The sequence below is a fragment of the Gadus chalcogrammus genome, chromosome 11, assembly GCF_026213295.1.
Source record: "Gadus chalcogrammus isolate NIFS_2021 chromosome 11, NIFS_Gcha_1.0, whole genome shotgun sequence".
In the NCBI taxonomy this organism is placed as follows: Eukaryota; Metazoa; Chordata; class Actinopteri; order Gadiformes; family Gadidae; genus Gadus; species Gadus chalcogrammus.
In genome coordinates, this window is record NC_079422.1 from 13,721,531 (window position 1) to 13,739,030 (window position 17,500).

Genomic DNA, 17,500 nt, shown 5'->3' on the forward strand with positions numbered 1-17,500 from the left:
CTCTCTCTCTCTCTCTCTCTCTCTCTCTCTCTCTCTCTCTCTCTCTCTCTCTCTCTCTCTCTCTCTCTCTCTCTCTCTCTCTCTCTCTCTCGCTCCCTCCCTCCCTCCCCTTCCAAGGCGTTTTCTTCCCTCTGCTGGCTCACACAGACACACACAAATACTCCTTCTCTAACAATTTCTGACACACACACACATGTGTGTGTGTGTGAGTCGCTCTCTTATTCTTTCACACTCGTAAACACTTTGTTGTCTATTTCATTCTCTGTCACACACGTTTATATGAAAAAAACACTGCTGAAATCCCCCCCCCCCCCCCCCCCCCCCCCCCCCCCCACACACACACACACACACACACACTTCCTCTCCCTCTCTCACTGAGGAGAGCCAGAAATGAGGAGTTGATTTATTCTGTGCCCCGAGGAAGTTGTGTGATGCAGTGTGACCTTCACAGTCAGCTGCTATACACACACACACACACACACACACACACACACACACACACACACACACACACACACACACACACACACACACACACACACACACACACACACACACACACACACACACACACACACATGCACAGAGACACACACACACACACACACACACACACACACACACACACACACACACACACACAGAGAGACACGCACACACAAAGTGCAACCTGTCACTTCAGAGCTATGAAGAGGAGTAGGAGGAGGAGATAAGGCAGTGTGTGCGCGTGGTTTTGTGTGTGCGGTTGTGTATGTGCAGTTGTGTGTGTGTGAGCGATAGTGTGGGGTGAGGCAGAGGAACACTGTGTGAGCGTGTCTGTGTTTGTTTCTAGAGGTATAAAGTAAACAGAGCGGGTAAATAAAGACCTGCCGATTTTTCTTTGTAAAAACATTCTGATTAAGTTGTGAACAAAAAAAACAGGTTAGCAAGGTACGTCTCCCGCCGTCGCTCGGGCAGCATCTGACTCATGCCCATCCCCGGCTCAAATCCTAAAACGTGTCTAGACAGCGGAATGGCGTTTAAATGGGGCCATAAACGCTCCCCGTCCGCCTGTGGGAGTAGCCTGGCTCTCCAGTGGTCCGCCACTGTACCTTAGTGTGTATCATTTACTCAACGCTGATGGGGGTTTCTTAGTCATAATGAAATGGATGCCCACCAACCCTGACTGCCGCTCAACTGATTCCCTTGAAGCCGTCGCTTAAAAAGAAAACACAAATAAAAGATCCTCCGGGTGCGTTACCTAGGCAACGACCCCAGCCGATGCGGTTGGACTGCTTTGCCCGCCATCGATGACCGGGCGCGTGTTTCATATCCCATTTACGTTTCCTCGGGTCTGTTACTTAGCGTGTTGTAAATATCCTCACATGCGTGTAAGCACGCGCACACACACACACCACACACACAAGCATAATAAAACCGATCCGGCTCATCCCCATTGTCTTGGCAAGTTGCCTTTTTTTTTCCTCAGCAGTGGCGTAATAAGTTTGCTGTCTCTGTACAGATTGTGTTAAAAAGCACTTTGTTTCCCTGATAATGGTATCAGGGATCTCCAGCCACCGCGCCCACATTCACACCTCGTTGCCGTGGATGAATAACCTTCCCTGGCTCTCAAGTTCAATTAAACCCCCTCTCGGCAACTCAGCTGCCTGCCGCCAACAAAAGAATGTGCCCGTGGATATTTACCGTGCACGCAGGCTGTATTGAAAGCGTGATACATGTGTGTGTGAGCCTGTGTGTGTGTGTATGTGTATGTATGTGTGTGTGTGTGTGCGTGTGAGAGAGAGAATGTATTATGGATCTGCATACTGTGGTTCACTTGCCTTGTTCTTGTTGCCATACTGGTCTGTAGGTGTTTGGAATAACAATTAATTGCAGCCTCCAAAACCGTGGAGTCTTTTTTTTCCTTTTTTTTCTTTTTTTCCTCTTCTTCACCCGCTTGTTTTCACCTCACTCCGTGTTGTCCTCCGCCCTCTCCCTGTTTCCCTCCCTCCCGCCCTCTCTCCCTTCCTCCCTCGCTCCCATCCCAGCTTTCTCTTGCCTTCTCGCTGAATGTAACACACCTTCCTGATCTCTCCTTGCCAACTAAGCCCGCAATCTTCCGGAACTTTCCTGAATGTTTTCTCGCCTACGTAGGACCGCCGGCTTGTTAGTTCTTTCTCTACCTCTCCTGCTAATTATCCTCGTCTTCCTCTCTCACTCTTTGCCTGCAAAGTTATCTTTCCGTTTGCATTCCCTGTAAACACTCTGAAATCTTTTTCCACTTTACTTTTTGCACGTCTGTATATTATGCTGTCTGCGACCATGCCAGTTTGTCCGCAGTAGCAGTGTTGCTGAACCTTAAATCAATTAACCCGTCCAATGTAACATCCACTATATGAACCGCATGCTGGCACACAATGTGACCAATCCGACGACCCACCCCTTTTTACCTCCCCATTATGGGATCTAACGAATCCTACTGTACACGAGCTCTTTAGTGAGCTGAATCGACTTGTTTTTGGCAACACTAATGAAAAGCTTTCCAGCAACCAGCCAGAGCGTTAAAAACAAAAACCTCCCCAACAAGGCTAACCTCTCCTCCTCCTCCTCCTCCTCCTCCTCCTCCTCTGTCTGCGTCTCGGCCTCCTCCTCCAGCTGGTGGTGCGGTGGCTGGAGCACGACTGTCGCTACGGCTACGCGGAGGAGCTGCTGCAGCAGGTGCGCTACGGCCTGATGGAGGTGGGCACCCTGCAGCAGCTGTCCCGGAGCCACCCGCTGGTGCAGTCCAGCGCCGGCGCCGGCGCCCTGCTGGAGGAGGCCCTGGACTACCACGCCGCCGTGTTCGCCCAGCCGCTGCGCCAGTCGCCGCGCACCCGCCCGCGCTTCCAGTCGCTCACGCTCTACATCATCGGCGGGCGCAAGCGCGAGACCAGCCGCGTGCGGGAGCTGCGCTACTTCAACCCGGCGGCGCGGCCGGAGCAGGGCCGCGGCATCGTGGTGGCGGCCGGCGGTGGCGGCGGCGGCGTGGGCTCCAACTGGAGCGAGCTGGGGGCCATGCCGGCCGGCCGCAGCCACCACTGCGTGGCGGTGATGGGCGACTTCCTGTTCGTGGCGGGCGGCGAGGTGGAGCTGGGCACGGGGCGGACGTGCGCCGTGCGCAGCGCCTGCCGCTACGACCTGCGCGGCGACCGCTGGACGGAGATCGCGCCCATGAAGGCCTGCCGGGAGCACTTTGTGCTGGGCGCGCTGGGCCAGTACCTGTACGCCGTGGGGGGCAGGAATGAGCTGCGGCAGGTGCTGCCCTCGGTGGAGCGCTACTGCCCCCGGAGGAACAAGTGGAGCACGGTGCAGTCCTTCGACCGCTCGCTGTCCTGCCACGCCGGCTGCGTGGCCGACGGCCTGCTCTGGGTGTCAGGTAGGAGACGGAAAGGACGCATGGACGGTACACCGGCACCCATGCACACACACAGACACACACGCACGCACGCACGCATACACGCACATACACACACGCACAGACAAGCATACGCATTACGCACGCACACACTTGCCTCATTAATCAGACTTTACATTCATAATCTTAATGTTCTCGGTACAATATTTATTTGGTGGAATATTTGGTTATGAAACACGAAACAAGGCGTAACTCTGCCCTTTTCAGATTACAAACACACACACACACACACACACACACACACACACACACACACACGCGTCAACTCATACACTGAAACTGGTCGACAAACCCATGCATAAAGTTGTGACATCTACAACATATTTTGGACAACTGAATCCAGAGAGCAACCTTTTACACGCAGTGAAGGTATAAACATGCACATGTAAATGGCTACTCAGACACATCAACCGAGAGCACGGTGATTGCAGGCACTCTGAATTTGAATGCTCTTTCCTGGAGGCCTGCCTACCGGGTAGTTAATGAGAAATGTACCGCTTCTCTTTCAGGTGGTGTGACAAACACCGCGCAGTACCAGAATCGACTGATGGTCTATGACCCGGAACAGGTAATTATCCAGCAGCGGAGAATCGTGTAAGGCCTGGCTTTACACTAACCTTATTTCAATATACAGTATTATTACCCTAATGTATTAACTGGCTCGCGGAAGCAAGTATATCCCTGTTAGTTCATTGCAATTACATAAACCACTTACGAGGTGACCACTTAGAATTGTTCGAGCACAAAGTCTATTTAGATATTGTAATTGTCTTCGCCGGGGAATTGAGACTCTGGTCCATCGGTTTCGTCAAATCGCCAGGACATAATTAGTGGTGTTGGAGCATTCTCACAGCCTCAAGTCATGTTACTATTTTGGCTATTTACATTAGGAAATACTAGAAATATATATTGTTATATTGTTGTAAATTACGGGGGATCATTCTGTGTCTGGAAGAGTGTGCATGTGTGTGCGTGTTGCTTTGTCCACCTGCTTTTTGTCCGTTTGTGTGTGTGTCAGATTAGTAAGTGAGCTGAAGGAGCGAAAAGGAATGAAGAGAGAGAGAGAGAGAGAGAGAGAGAGAGGGAGAGAGAGAGGGATGAGGAGAGAGGGAGAGAGAAAGAGAGATGAGCTGATGTGAGAGACAGAGGGAGAGAGAGAGGGAGGAGAAAGGGAGAGGGGGAACCTGGAGAGAGGCGAGAGGGGATGGAACGAGAGATAGAGGGTGAGAGAGAGGGGAGAGAGAGAGGGGGGGAAGAGAGAGAGAGAGAGGGAGAGAGAGAGAGAGAGGGAGAGAGAGAGAGGGGGGAGAGAGAGACAGAGAGGGGGGGGGGAGAGAAAGAGAGAGGGGGGGAAGAGAGAGAGAGGGAGAGTCTCATTTGTATTCACTACGAATCTACATTCACCTGCCAGAGCAACTCCAACCCCCCCACCCACTCTACCCTCAACAGATGGCCACCCGTCAGCTCCCAGTAGAGTAGAGGAAGAAACACACACACACACACACACACACACACACACACACACACACACACACACACACACACACACACACACACACACACACACACACACACACACACTCAGAGTCCTTTCTCTCTAACCCTGTCAGACTCACAAACACACACACTCACACTCACACTCACACACACACACACACACACGTCCACATGCAGAAAGGAATGGCGACCGAGCAGTGACACACCCGGCGCAGCACTGAGGGATCCTGGGTGCTGAATGGAGTGGTTGAAAGATATGATTAGAAATGGGGAGGGAAGTCATTAGCACGGAGACGCAGGCCCGGTGTCACATTATTTATCTAGCGTCGTGCATACATCAGTAACCAGCACATGGATACGCTGAAGTATTAATCTCTCCGCTTCTCCCACCTCCTGCCTCCGTCTCTCTCTCTCTGGCTCTAACTCTCACTCTCCTCCCCCTCTCTCTCCTGCCCCTCTACCGTCACGTAACATGTTCATCTCAACCCCCCCCCCCCCCCCCCCCCCCCCCACACACACACACACCTTTTCTTTCTGGTCCACATGGTGCACTCTCTCTTTCTCCTTCTCTCTCTCTTGCTCTCTCCTTCTACCCCTGTTCAACCTTTCCCTCTCTTCTTTTCTCAACATCACTCATCATCACTGTCAACCGCCTCCTCCTCTTCATCTTCATCTCCCCGCTCCACCTCCTTCATAATGCATATTCCTCCCGCTTCCTCCTCTTCGTCGCCCTCCTCATCCTCGCTCCGCTCCTCTTCCTCATCTTCTTCCACTTTTCCCCAACCTCGCTCCTCTCCTCTTCCTCCCTTCTTCCAAACTCTCTGCATGTTTCTTCCTCTCGTTCCTTTTCTTCATCCCCCCCCCCCTCCTCCTCCTCAGAACCAGTGGCGGTCCCGCAGCCCCATGCTCCAGCGGCGGGTGTACCACGTGATGGCGCCCGTGCGGCGCCGCCTCTACGTGCTCGGCGGCAACGACCTGGACTACAACAACGACCGCGTGCTGGTGCGCCACATCGACTCGTACAGCGTGGACGCCGACCAGTGGACGCGCTGCTCCTTCAGCCTCCTCACAGGTCCGACCCCCCGACCCCACTGCACGCGCCGGGGGTGAGCGGGCGTCCGCCTGCTGCCGGAGCGTGTCTCCGGCTCAAGCGCTGATAAACACGCCACGGCGTGCTCCGTCAGACGGCTGGAGACGGGGAGGGCCACGCACAAACGCACACATGCTCATTAGCCGTAGGCGTAGATCAAAATACATATAGGGGAAGCACTGGAGGCGCACGCTTAAACATGCCTGTGTCCGCGTGGAAATCCACATGCACCTTGAGGAATGGAGACGCATGATAAAAAAAATCCTAGGTCCTACACACCTTCCCGTGAGTGTGTTATGCATAAAGAGAGAGAGACGCCGGCACAACACATCACTCGCGATAATATGACCCCTATAGACACTAATGGTTCACAGTGTTTATAGAGATGGCCCGGTTCCATCGCCGGCATATCCCTATATTATCTCCATTAACCGACCTGCAGCAAGTAACTCCCCATTATTAGGTTATCTCCCAACCTGCTGCCCGCCAAACACAATTTCTATACACTCGGAGCTACTTCCTCCTTGACATTTTCAGAACAGTTTTAAGGCAAAATATCTTTCCTCCTCCGCACGTCACGCCACGCCCCCCCTTCTCCACCCAGTTCCTCAGGGTCTTTGTAAACACCCTCTGCACCCTGAGTTGAACCCCTGTTCTTCAATGTACTGACCCCCCCCTTCTCCCCAGGCCAAAACGAGTCGGGCGTGGCCGTGCACGACGACCGCATCTACGTGGTCGGCGGGTACTCCATTTGGACCAACGAGCCTCTGGCGTGCATTCAGGTTCGTTGTGCTGATCGGCGTCTCTGTGTGTGTTTGTTTTTCTCCTGTAACTACCGCGGGCGCAATCGCAACAGGTGCGGGGAAATCGGCGGCGGGTGACTGTGTGAGAACGGGGGCCGAGCCGCGGCGATAATAGCTCCTCATTTACTGTGCACCGGGTAACCGCCAGCGAGCTGGGCCCCTTAATGAGCCCGGCGGCTAATGGAGGGGGATTGCAAGTCTGTTTCCAGAGGGGGTGGGCTACTACAAATGCCATTAGTGTAAGGAACCGTTAGAATGCAGCGTGTTGGTGCTAATCTCAAACATGCTGTATTGTAAAGGCCGTTATTGTGAGGAACGGTTAGGATATATAGTATTTGGTATGACACTGAAAAATGCAGTTTAGCACTAGTTCTATGAATGCTAATATTCTAGGGAACAGTAAGAATAATTAGTATTGTATGACACAAAAACATGCTATGAATACTATTATTCTTGGGAACAGTTATGATAAATAGTATTGGTATGAATCTAAAACATGCTGTTTAACAATATATAATCGGAATGCCACTATTCGAAGGACCAGTTAGAATACATAGTATTCAGTATTAAACTAAAGCGCTGTTGTACAATATTTACCACGAATCAGCATAAGGAACAGTTAGAATACACAGTACTTGGTATGAAATTAAAACATGGCGTACATTACACAGTATTTGGTATGAAACTAAAACATGCCGTACATTACATAGTATTTGGTATGAAACTAAAACATGCCGTACATTAAACCGTATTTGATATGAAACTAAAACATGCCTTACATTACACAGCATTTGCTGGAAATGCGTGGAAGTAGAGCAGGCCGTTTCACGTAACCCATAATGTTTTCCCCCCCCCTCGCAGGTGCTTAACGTGAGCACGGAGGGGAAGGAGGAGGTGTTCTACGGACCCACGCTGCCTTTCGCCTCCAACGGCATCGCCACCTGCTTCCTGCCGGCTCCTTACTCCACCTGCCCCAACCTGCAGATGCTGCAGGTGCCCCACCACAGGATCGGGACGCTGTAGCCAGAGACAACACATCCGTAGCGTCACCCTCCAGAGAGAGGGCTGGTTTAAGTGGGCCCCACGCAGCCCACACATACCATTTCTGTATAATCAAGGGCTATGGTTTGGGAAGCTGCCATCGGGACCTCTTCCTGTGCTGGGAGTACTGGTTCGGGCTGCCTGGACGGGTTCAACACTTGAGTTGCCCCGACAGGAGACACCGCCGGAACCGACTTTGTTTGATGTCCGCTGTCAAGGTGACACGCCAGAGATTTTGTTAAGGTGCTAACCAAGATACAAGAACAACTTGGCTCTTGTTAGGAGCCATGCTGGTTTTCTGGGACCTTGGCTCCTGGCTGGCCATGAACAACAGGACTGTTATGTCTTCCGAGGAACTAACGGAAACATCCCTGCGTGAGGTGATTTAGGAATTCAACTTTTTTTATGAGATAAACACTGGATTTGAGCTTTTTTTTGCCACACTTGCAGTTAAACAGAGGCAAGTTCTACATGTGATTGCAATGTTTTAGTTTTTTTTTATATTTCATAGGGCTAAGGGATGTTTCTGAAATGAAATGCTCCGCATTGATTCCGCCATGCATTGTACACAAGATATGCCCTCTCCATCACTGACTTGGTTATACACCTTGAAAAGGATTAAGACATCTTTAGGTCCTTGGAATAAGGGGAGGTTGGACAAAATAACACATTATCAATAAGTCATTCATCTAGTTAATGATCAACAAAGGCACTTAAAAGGTGGATTTTTATGTTTTGTGATTGACTTTAAAGTATGATTAATTAAATTGAAAGTCATGGTTCTGACGGGACATGCACATGTAGATCTGGTTAAGGACAGGATAAGAAGGATTTGATTGAATGGCACTGTAGTAAAACTGCTAAACTTTTAAGTTTTCCTTTTTTTGCTATGAAACTTGCCATGCTGTCTTTGTTGACAATCAACTGATACATCGCTTGCCAAGTTGTTGACTCCTTGTAACACTATGTGTTAATGAGCTCAGGACCTAGAACTTGCTATGTTCAAATGAGTTTGTACATCATCGAACATACCATATAACCTCTTCATTATGTAGGTTCATATTATTATACTCTATACATGTGCTTATCATCTTTATGTCATTGTGTTCATCAGGCCCAATTTAAATCAAGGGTCCCTCTACAGCCCAACAAAAAAGACATAATATAAATATACATCTATATATATATATATATTATAAATATATAACCAGCAAGTCGATGTTTGCAAATGAAAAGATATACCAGTCCGGGCAACAACAAAACACAACACACAATGTTGTTCCTTTTAAATGCATACCGTTGAATACGGACGGCTGTGGCTTTTGTGAGTCGTCAGCATAAAATGCAGATGGAGAAGTAAAAAAAAAAGGGCATTAGCACCTCTTGTCAGTTGGAAAACGCCACGTCGTCCACCACTCTCGGACAAAAGTAATGCAGCGTGTTGGAGAGAGAGCGTTCACAATGTGCAGAGGTTTGATAAGGTTGCAAAATGACTAGCAATGACAGAAAATGGCTGTGTGTGATTGTATGCGGCGAGTGAGACTGGCGGTGATTAGGTGCCAACTCGCCGCCCGATTGCGAGAGACGCCGTGACTTGGAGAGTCAAAAGGAGAAATGAAAAAAAAAAAAAAGAAAGGAAATAAATAAATAAAATGCTGCTCTTCTGGAATCACTTTTTTTTCCTTTCTCTCTGACATTTTATGACGTATTGCGTTCTACCGCATCCGTCAATGATCTGTGTTTCAGAATACCAATTAGAGAGAGATCTGGAGGCTGGAGTCACAAAGGTTGAGCACCACAAGAAACGTATACGCTGTTACGTATGTGCTTCCAGACATACACACAACACACTTGGCATGCATGTGAAATGACGTGAGAGTACGAACAAAGCAAACGTATTTATTACAACTTATTTGACATTTCATATTCTGTAGATAAAAACATCCTGCATCTTTATTCACAGCTTCTGCTACAATATAAATAGTACATACATTAAATTGTCTTTGACCTATTTAGTTATTCTGTAAACATATGCATTCTTTAGACTCCCACTGCACAATATTTGTCATATCAAAATAAAGGATATATACATGATCTTCCAGAATCTTAAAGGAGGATATCTCGAGAGGGCTTGAATGTTTATGAACGGGTTGTGACTCATCGTCATACTCATCGTCATATTCTGGCTGTGTTTGTCTGCGTATGTGTGTGTATGTGTGTGTGTTTGTGTCCAGCCTGCTGTTAGTCTTCATCCAGGCTGACCATCTCCGCTTGACCGCTCTCCCCCAGCTGACCCAACAGCTTCTTGTAGGCGCTCCTGTCACAGGGAGTCAGTGGTCAGAGGAGTCAACCCGACAACCACAACACCTCTCAGGAACACACGAGGGCCTCCTGAGAGGCCCGGGCGTCCCTTCTACACTCAACTGTTAGTGCAAACCAATTAAAGCGCTGTTTTAGTGCTGCACAATTAATTGCATGTTAATCTTAATCGCGATTTTGGCATCTGGGCTTAACCAATAACATACAATGGATTTTGTACAGCTGTTAGAATGAAATCAAATTGAATACAATCATAACTCAGCTATGAGGCCTCTAAGGAATCACAGGCATTGCTTCTAAGGGCGCCAGAGTCTTGTGTATCGATGTGTGGTTGAGGAATCTCTTCTGCAGAATACATGACACCAAGCAATGGGACGCGGTTGGCAGGTTAGCAAAATCAAAAAATCTGTTCACCAACCATCGAAATATCAGCGCCAAATAATAGCAATCGTAGTAAACGTGCAGCCCTTCTATGTGCGTCTATTCTTTACAACATGGGATGTTTATGTATGATTGTGCACACACACACACACACACACACACACACACACACACACACACACACACACACACACACACACACACACACACACACACACACACACACACACACACACACACACACACACACACCTGAGGGCTGCATTCCTGCCCTGGCCTCTCTTGTGCTCCGTGGTCCTCAGGCTCAGGGACAGGTCTGGGACCAGCGCCCGGACCACCCGGGGGTCCAAGAGGGCCACCGTCTCTAGGGCGCTGTACACCAGTCTGTCATAGACCCCCTCGTTCTCCTCCACAAACGACCTAGTGGCACACACACACACACACACACACACATACATATTTGCATTTACATTATTGCATTATTCAATAAAATCAAAATATAAAATGATATCTTAGATATCCATAGATGGCAAATGGAGGGTTGTTAGTTTCATGCTCTCCACGCAATGGTTTTTAAATGTGTAATCGTGTGTGTGTGTGTGTGTGTGTGTGTGCGTGTGAGTGTGTGGGCAGAAATGTTGTCAATTAGTCAAGCATCCGCCTCATTATAAAAAATATTACATTGCAGATTGCAACAGTATTTTTAACCGTTTTTCTTTTAACATAATTGTTTTATACTCAAATTGGCCAACAATTTCACCACCGTATCCAGTGTGTGCCTTTATGATTGATAAATCAACCAATGTTAATCAAATATTGACCCACGCCCGGGTTACCACGGAGAGGTCCGGCAGGGCAGTGCTGATGGTGATTACAGGTGCGGCCACGTTTGTAATGTAATTATTATAAGCATTATTAAGTGTGTGTGGGTACCGCAGGACGCTGATCATCTGGCCGCAGGGCTCCGGTGAAGAAGCGGCCGCACATCTCTCCACCACCAGCTGAAGGGCCTCTGTGCTGCTCTTCCTCACTGTCACACACACACGCACACGCACACGCACACACACACACACACACACACACACACACACACACACACTATGAGTCTGGGCTCTCCAGGCTTCCACCTACTTCTGTGATTACCGCTAAAGGAAATGTGTGATTTGTGAAAATGTGCCACTTCTGTGTCATTTGCGCAGTAAAGCGCAAAGTGTCAAGTGACATCTGCCTGCCGATAATCACTCGGATTAGTGCTGCGGGCGTTCGGAACGCCGGCGCTCCGGGGAAAGTTGCGTTGCGAGCGGCTTCATGAGGAGGGAGCCAGGACTGTGACAGGGCTGTGATTGGCCCGTTGTGCTGAAGTTGTGTTGAGTATTCACGGGTAAGAGTAGGCCATATTTTTTTTAATCAACATTCGGTGTTGTTCCATCATTCTAAAAATAAAAAAGGCTTAAAAACATAGCTCATTACCATGGACAACACGCACACACACACACACACACATAGCTTAGTACATCTAGAAGTAAACAGGTGACTTGTGTGCGGTGGTAGGGACACTATCTCTAAAAGCAACTGTGTTCACACACGTCGATATATATGTATCGATGCATGTGTGACGTGTGTGTGCATGTGTGTGCGTGTGTGTTCTTCTCACCCTGAGGCTCATTGACCAGCATCACACAGCGCAGCAGAGAGGGGAGGGGCACGGTGAGCAGCAGGGGGTCCGTGTCCGCGTTCCGTCTCAGGAGCTCCAATAGGAAGGCCAGGACCGAGGTGAGGCGGGGCGGGGGGGCGTGTCCTTTGAACTGCAGGAAGCTGTCACTGTGAAGCACACGGGTCAGAGCTCACTCTCACATCCTGTTCAAAAAGGCAATATTTTATTTGGCAAAAAGGTAAATTATATTCTTGCATTTACATATCCCCAATGTCGCCCACATATATTTGGAAATCAGCGTCGGGGGAGGCGTTGGGGGCCTCTGCATATTTTGAAACACACCAGCAACCAACAACACATCATTCTGCCCATTTTAGATTAAAACCAATCATCTGAAATATGAGGGACTTCGCCCTAAAAACTTTTTCAAAAGATAATCTTGAGAGTTGACTGGACTGGAAATCAAAACCAGTGCGTCTAAGCGACTCAACAACCTATTTTATGAAACTTTAAACCCATGTATAAGCTTGTATCTATTAAGCACATTGAGCCAGGGCTTTGCCATGATCCAGACTAACTCAAGCTCCATGCTATGCTATAGCAGCACCTCTGGACTAAGCCTGGGCAGGAAACCCAAAACAGGAAGGAGCGGAGTTACGCCTTCTTTACTGCTTTGCATCACGGTATTCTATGAGAAAGGCATTCCAGGTGGCAGGATGGAGCTTTCAGAGGGGGATTTAAGCATTCGCATTTTCACAGTGGCCAGTCTACACAATGTTGATTTAAAACCTGAACAGACACTGAGGACATCTCTGTCCGGAGAGGATGCTCTAACCTGGAGATGTCTCCTCGTACCGGCAGAGCCTGTGACCTACCAGAGCACCTGCAGGGTGGTCCGTCTCAGCGCTGCCCCCCGCGGGGAGGGGCTGCCTTCGCAGGCGCCCAGCAGCACTGGGTGATTGGCCACGGCGCCGGTGGAGGGCGTGGCCGGCAGGAAGTGGTCCAGGTAGCGGCTGATGACGGAGCACAGCTGCTTCTTCAGGTAGACGCCCTTCGACTGGGACACGCTGGAGGCCACCGACAGACCCTGGCCGGCCAATCAGAAGACGGCGTCGGCAGAGCGATCAAGAGGAGAGACGAAGGAGGCATTGAAATACAATCCTCATTCTTTTAAAAAAATGTTTTTTGATATTTTGTAATACATTGTTAGAAAAAAAATTAAAAAGACAACATGTAAGATTGGCTATTTTAAGCTACCCCGGTCTACATTCTGAAAAAAAACACTTCTCCTCAATCTGAAAAAGCGAGGTTCGAGAAAAAAACCTAACAGGAGATTTCTCTTTGCTGCTGCAGAGTCGGAGCAATTAACCTAGATCCCTGTATCCCTGAAGTTAGCGTAATTTAAAGCACACTCCAAGCTCAAACACACTGCTTACTGCAGCTTTAAGGAGCTATGTTTAGTGCGATGGAAGGGATTATAATTACATTAATTAAAATTCCCTCTTTATCTCAACCCTTTTATCTCTCCGTCTACGACGCTTTGCCCCTCAGTTACATGGGGGTGGCCCACCGACCTGGAGGTAGAGCGGCAGGCTGCTCCTCAGGGCTCGGTCGTGGGGCGGGAGGCTGTGGGGGAGCAGCATCCCGTCCACGATGCGGAACAGCAGCTGCTGGGCTCTGGAGGTTGCCAGCAGGGGGCTCCAGTGCTTCACCACGCAGCCTGAATCACATCGGCGGGGCAGGAAAGAAGGACGGGTGAGTGAGGGGGAAAGCCTTTCCGCTTGCATCATGCTCTTTAGTCCCCCTTTACCCTGCAACGCCATGACCAGAAAAACACTAAACCTGTTTGACCTCGTGGATGTGGACTTGATGTGGCTACGGGGATTTTAGTTATCATGAATCGAAACGATTTGGTGTTGCAAATGTACGAATGACCTTCACATGCCGTTTCCAAAAATCCCCTGGCCGAGAGCGAGAATAGTTAGCTCATTGTTGTTGAACAGTCGAACAGAATACAGATCAGAACTTCAGTCACCCACCGACAGCCCAGTATGCCAGCTGCATGCCCTCCTGGCTCTTGCTGACCAGGTAGGGCTTGATGTACTTCAGGATGTCCCCCATGTACTCCAGGGCTCTGCCCACCAGGGCCGACTTCTCAGACAGCACCTCCAGCCCCCCGTACACCCGGCCCACCGCCTGCCGGGACAGCCAATCAGGAAGCAGAGAACGGAACGCGGGACGGATAGGAGAGAGAGAAGAAAATAACGCAAGAGAGGGGAAAGAGACGGAGGTTTAATTGGATGTCGTGAGGGTGGAGGAAAAAGCGAACGCGATATATTAGAAAACGAATACGGGAAGGAGCTGGATCGACGTTTGCGTGGAGAAGCCGAGTTGTTGTACTTGAGGTGTGTGTCATTATAATGTAGCCATGTCAGACCCTACAGAAGACACACATTTGACAAGTCCTTAACGGAAGCGAGGAAGAATTACTGTTAAGAAACAACAGTACTTGAGGCAAAATGGCAGGAAATAACTTCTGTCAATATGTTGAAAGCGTCATGATTGATGAAAAACAACCGTGGGGGATGTACCAATACGGAATATAATTATACATTCATTCATTGGCGATATACAAGCCATTTATTTGCTTATAATAAGAATGGAATTGGTTGAAAATGTTATATATTTTCCTCGAAGTTGAGTTGTCTGTTGGTCTCTGCAGACAGTGCAGGTACTGTCATTCTGTGTCCTCTGTGTTATTGGAGCTGTTTTTAACTAGCTGCCTGCCCAGAGACTACAGATGAAGTGAGTCTCTTTGGCTTACTCTGGCATGCTGACAATAATGTAATAAGTGTGCACTGTCCCTGTCAAAATAATGAAAGAATGAATAAAAAGGATACAAAATTAAATAAATAATACTTAATATAAATAAAAAGCTATAATAAAAAATATATATAGGAAATGAAACAGAATAATCCACACATGGCCTTCCCTTCACCATGGCCCTCCAGTGTGGCCCTTGAGCAGGGCTCCATGCTGAGGGCGGCTACCTTGATGAAGAGCTCCAGGGCGGGGCTGGGCTCTGGCCGGCCGGCGGGGGGCTGGAGGCCGGCTCTCTGCAGCAGAGCGTCCACCTCAGGCAGCCGCAGCACCAGCCGGGTCAGCTCCGCCAGCTGCTCCTCCACGGCCCGGCCTGTGGACCACAACCGCACCACAATGCTGCTTTAGGTGCAGTGCTCGGATACCCGAGTCGTCAATAGGCAGCGTTGATATTCATCACTTTTGCTTTGAATGCTTCTGTATTGATTTACGTTTGTGTGCAAGCAAAGCATTCTGTAGCGTGAGGTGTTTCATAAATGATAATCATTATTATTATTATTAAAAGCGAAGCATGAATGAATGAAATATGTGAACTGAACATGCTTAATGTTGTACACTCGGCTAATTGAACGGTTTACCAGGACGCTACAATATGAGTCTACTTCTGTTTGAAGGACGCGATATAATAAAATCGACGGGTGGCTCTTGCCTTATACAAATTATTTCATAATCAAATAATATTGCAATGATATAAAGAGCAATAAAGTTTATCTCCTCTGCTGCAGCAGCGACAGCTCCACCGTGGACGTGTTCTCAGTGTTAAACCGCGGCCCTGTAGCCTGGAGAGCGCTACCTTACCCGCTCTGCTGTCGGAACCTTCAGGGTTCCTGTGGAGGTGCTGCTGCAGAACACAGCGGAACCAGGCCCTCACACACAGGGCCTGGGCGGAGCCGGGCACCGCGGCACCGGGACCAGGGCCCATCGCCGACACCAGCTCACTAAAAGGAACGGGGATCGGAGATCAGGGATGGACAGTGGTCCCAAAAGGGAACACAGGGGCGTGTGTGTGTGTGTGTGTGTGTGTGTGTGTGTGTGTGTGTGTGTGCTCCGTGGGGCTCATCTGTGCTTTGAACACTACGGTTGGAGTCGGGGGGGGTACCTGTTCTGGAGGAGGTGAGGGAGGTAGCGGGTCACCAGCAGCGGGTGCAGCATGTCGTCCCAGCCGAAGCACTGCATTATTGACAGGACGGGGCGGGGCTGGAGGTCGTTGGGGGCGGAGCTCGGCAGATCAAAGGCTAACAGCGTGAAGCCTGGAGAAGGAGGAGCAGGGGGGGGGGGGGGGGGGGGGGGGGGGGGGGGGGGGGGGGGGGGGGGGGGGGGGGGGGGGGGGATTAAACAAGCCTCAGAGTTAGCATCGCGCCAAAACGTTCCCCAGAAAGTTTAAAGGGGATGGGAGCCTCGCGGTAGATTAACCTCACGTCCTTTATTGTTCTGCGAGCGTTCTACCTTTCCTTCAAGGGCCTCCTCACTCTTTCAACCCCTAATCTTGCTCCTGCTCCCCGATGGCTTTGCAAACAATCTCCCTGGCCCTCTCCCTCTCTGTTCGTCTCCCCTCCTCCGCTGCCGAGGCAGTGCTTTTGTACTTCTCCGCCTCGCCAGCCGACACCCCGATCCAAAGCGCATTGAAAGAACATTTCTCTGCCGTTCCTCCCGTCCCTGCACCCCATCCTCCCACCCTCTTATTGACTCGCTCCTTCCCCTCTGCCTCGGCGTACCTTTCTTGTCTTCGCCAGGACACGCATCGGTCTTATCGCTTTAGCTCCCTCCGTCTTTCACTTCTCCCCATCGCTCCTTTCCTCACCCCCCCTCGCCTCTCCCTCCGTTACCTCTGAGCTTCTGCCTCCCTTTTGTTTCTCCTCTCACCCACCCTCGTCCTTCTATTTCCCCTGCCTCTTCTCCCCCCCCCCCCATTTCCTTTCAGTTGACTTCCTACCCTCTTCCTGTCCACCTTGCTACTCTCCTCGAGCAGTTACCTGCTCCCTTGTCTCCTCTGTCCTTCTCCTCTCCTGTCTCTCTTTCAAATCTCCTTGATCCGTCCTTTTCCCCACGTCTCCTCTGCCTGTTCATCTCTCCACTCCTACTCTGTATCCTCTGAACCCTCCCAGTTTCATGACGTCATTCCATCTGATAATCAAGTCAACGTCTGTCTGTTGCCTGTTGGGTGCTAGTATAATTTTATTTGATATAAAAACATATTTTTTCAGGTTCTATATCCCATGTGGTGGATATGGATGTCATTGTATATCATTTTCACGCATTGTAGGTCTTAAGGAAGCTAGATTTGATCATGTTGCTTGAGGCTTACCGGCTATAGGGAAGGCTTTATGCTGGTTTGATTCTGTAGGTTGCCGGTGACTTGCCTTCTCTTAAGCTTTTCAGTTTAATCCTGTGATTCTCTGTGT

General features: G+C 49.6%; 2 protein-coding genes across 7 annotated transcripts in view; one reads left to right on the forward strand and one right to left on the reverse strand.

The window, feature by feature from the left end:
* The window catches only part of klhl32 (kelch-like family member 32), a 28,077-nt gene extending 18,544 nt beyond the window's left edge, over positions 1-9,533 (forward strand). For all 4 annotated transcript variants that reach the window (XM_056603005.1, XM_056603004.1, XM_056603006.1 and 1 more), the window contains 5 exons: positions 2,635-3,394; positions 3,943-4,001; positions 5,810-6,002; positions 6,708-6,802; positions 7,685-9,533. In XM_056603005.1, coding sequence (XP_056458980.1) covers positions 2,635-3,394; positions 3,943-4,001; positions 5,810-6,002; positions 6,708-6,802; positions 7,685-7,846 — 1,269 coding nt within the window. In that variant the 3' untranslated portion in view covers positions 7,847-9,533. The remainder of the gene's footprint in view (positions 1-2,634; positions 3,395-3,942; positions 4,002-5,809; positions 6,003-6,707; positions 6,803-7,684) is intronic.
* Positions 9,269-17,500, reverse strand: part of mms22l (MMS22-like, DNA repair protein) — a 23,782-nt gene continuing 15,550 nt past the window's right edge. For all 3 annotated transcript variants that reach the window (XM_056602992.1, XM_056602993.1, XM_056602991.1), the window contains exons 17-26: positions 16,198-16,348; positions 15,897-16,036; positions 15,269-15,411; positions 14,258-14,414; positions 13,793-13,938; positions 13,094-13,305; positions 12,219-12,385; positions 11,498-11,594; positions 10,817-10,984; positions 9,269-10,181 (exon numbers count right to left, since the gene is read on the reverse strand). In XM_056602992.1, coding sequence (XP_056458967.1) covers positions 10,106-10,181; positions 10,817-10,984; positions 11,498-11,594; positions 12,219-12,385; positions 13,094-13,305; positions 13,793-13,938; positions 14,258-14,414; positions 15,269-15,411; positions 15,897-16,036; positions 16,198-16,348 — 1,457 coding nt within the window. In that variant the 3' untranslated portion in view covers positions 9,269-10,105. The remainder of the gene's footprint in view (positions 10,182-10,816; positions 10,985-11,497; positions 11,595-12,218; positions 12,386-13,093; positions 13,306-13,792; positions 13,939-14,257; positions 14,415-15,268; positions 15,412-15,896; positions 16,037-16,197; positions 16,349-17,500) is intronic.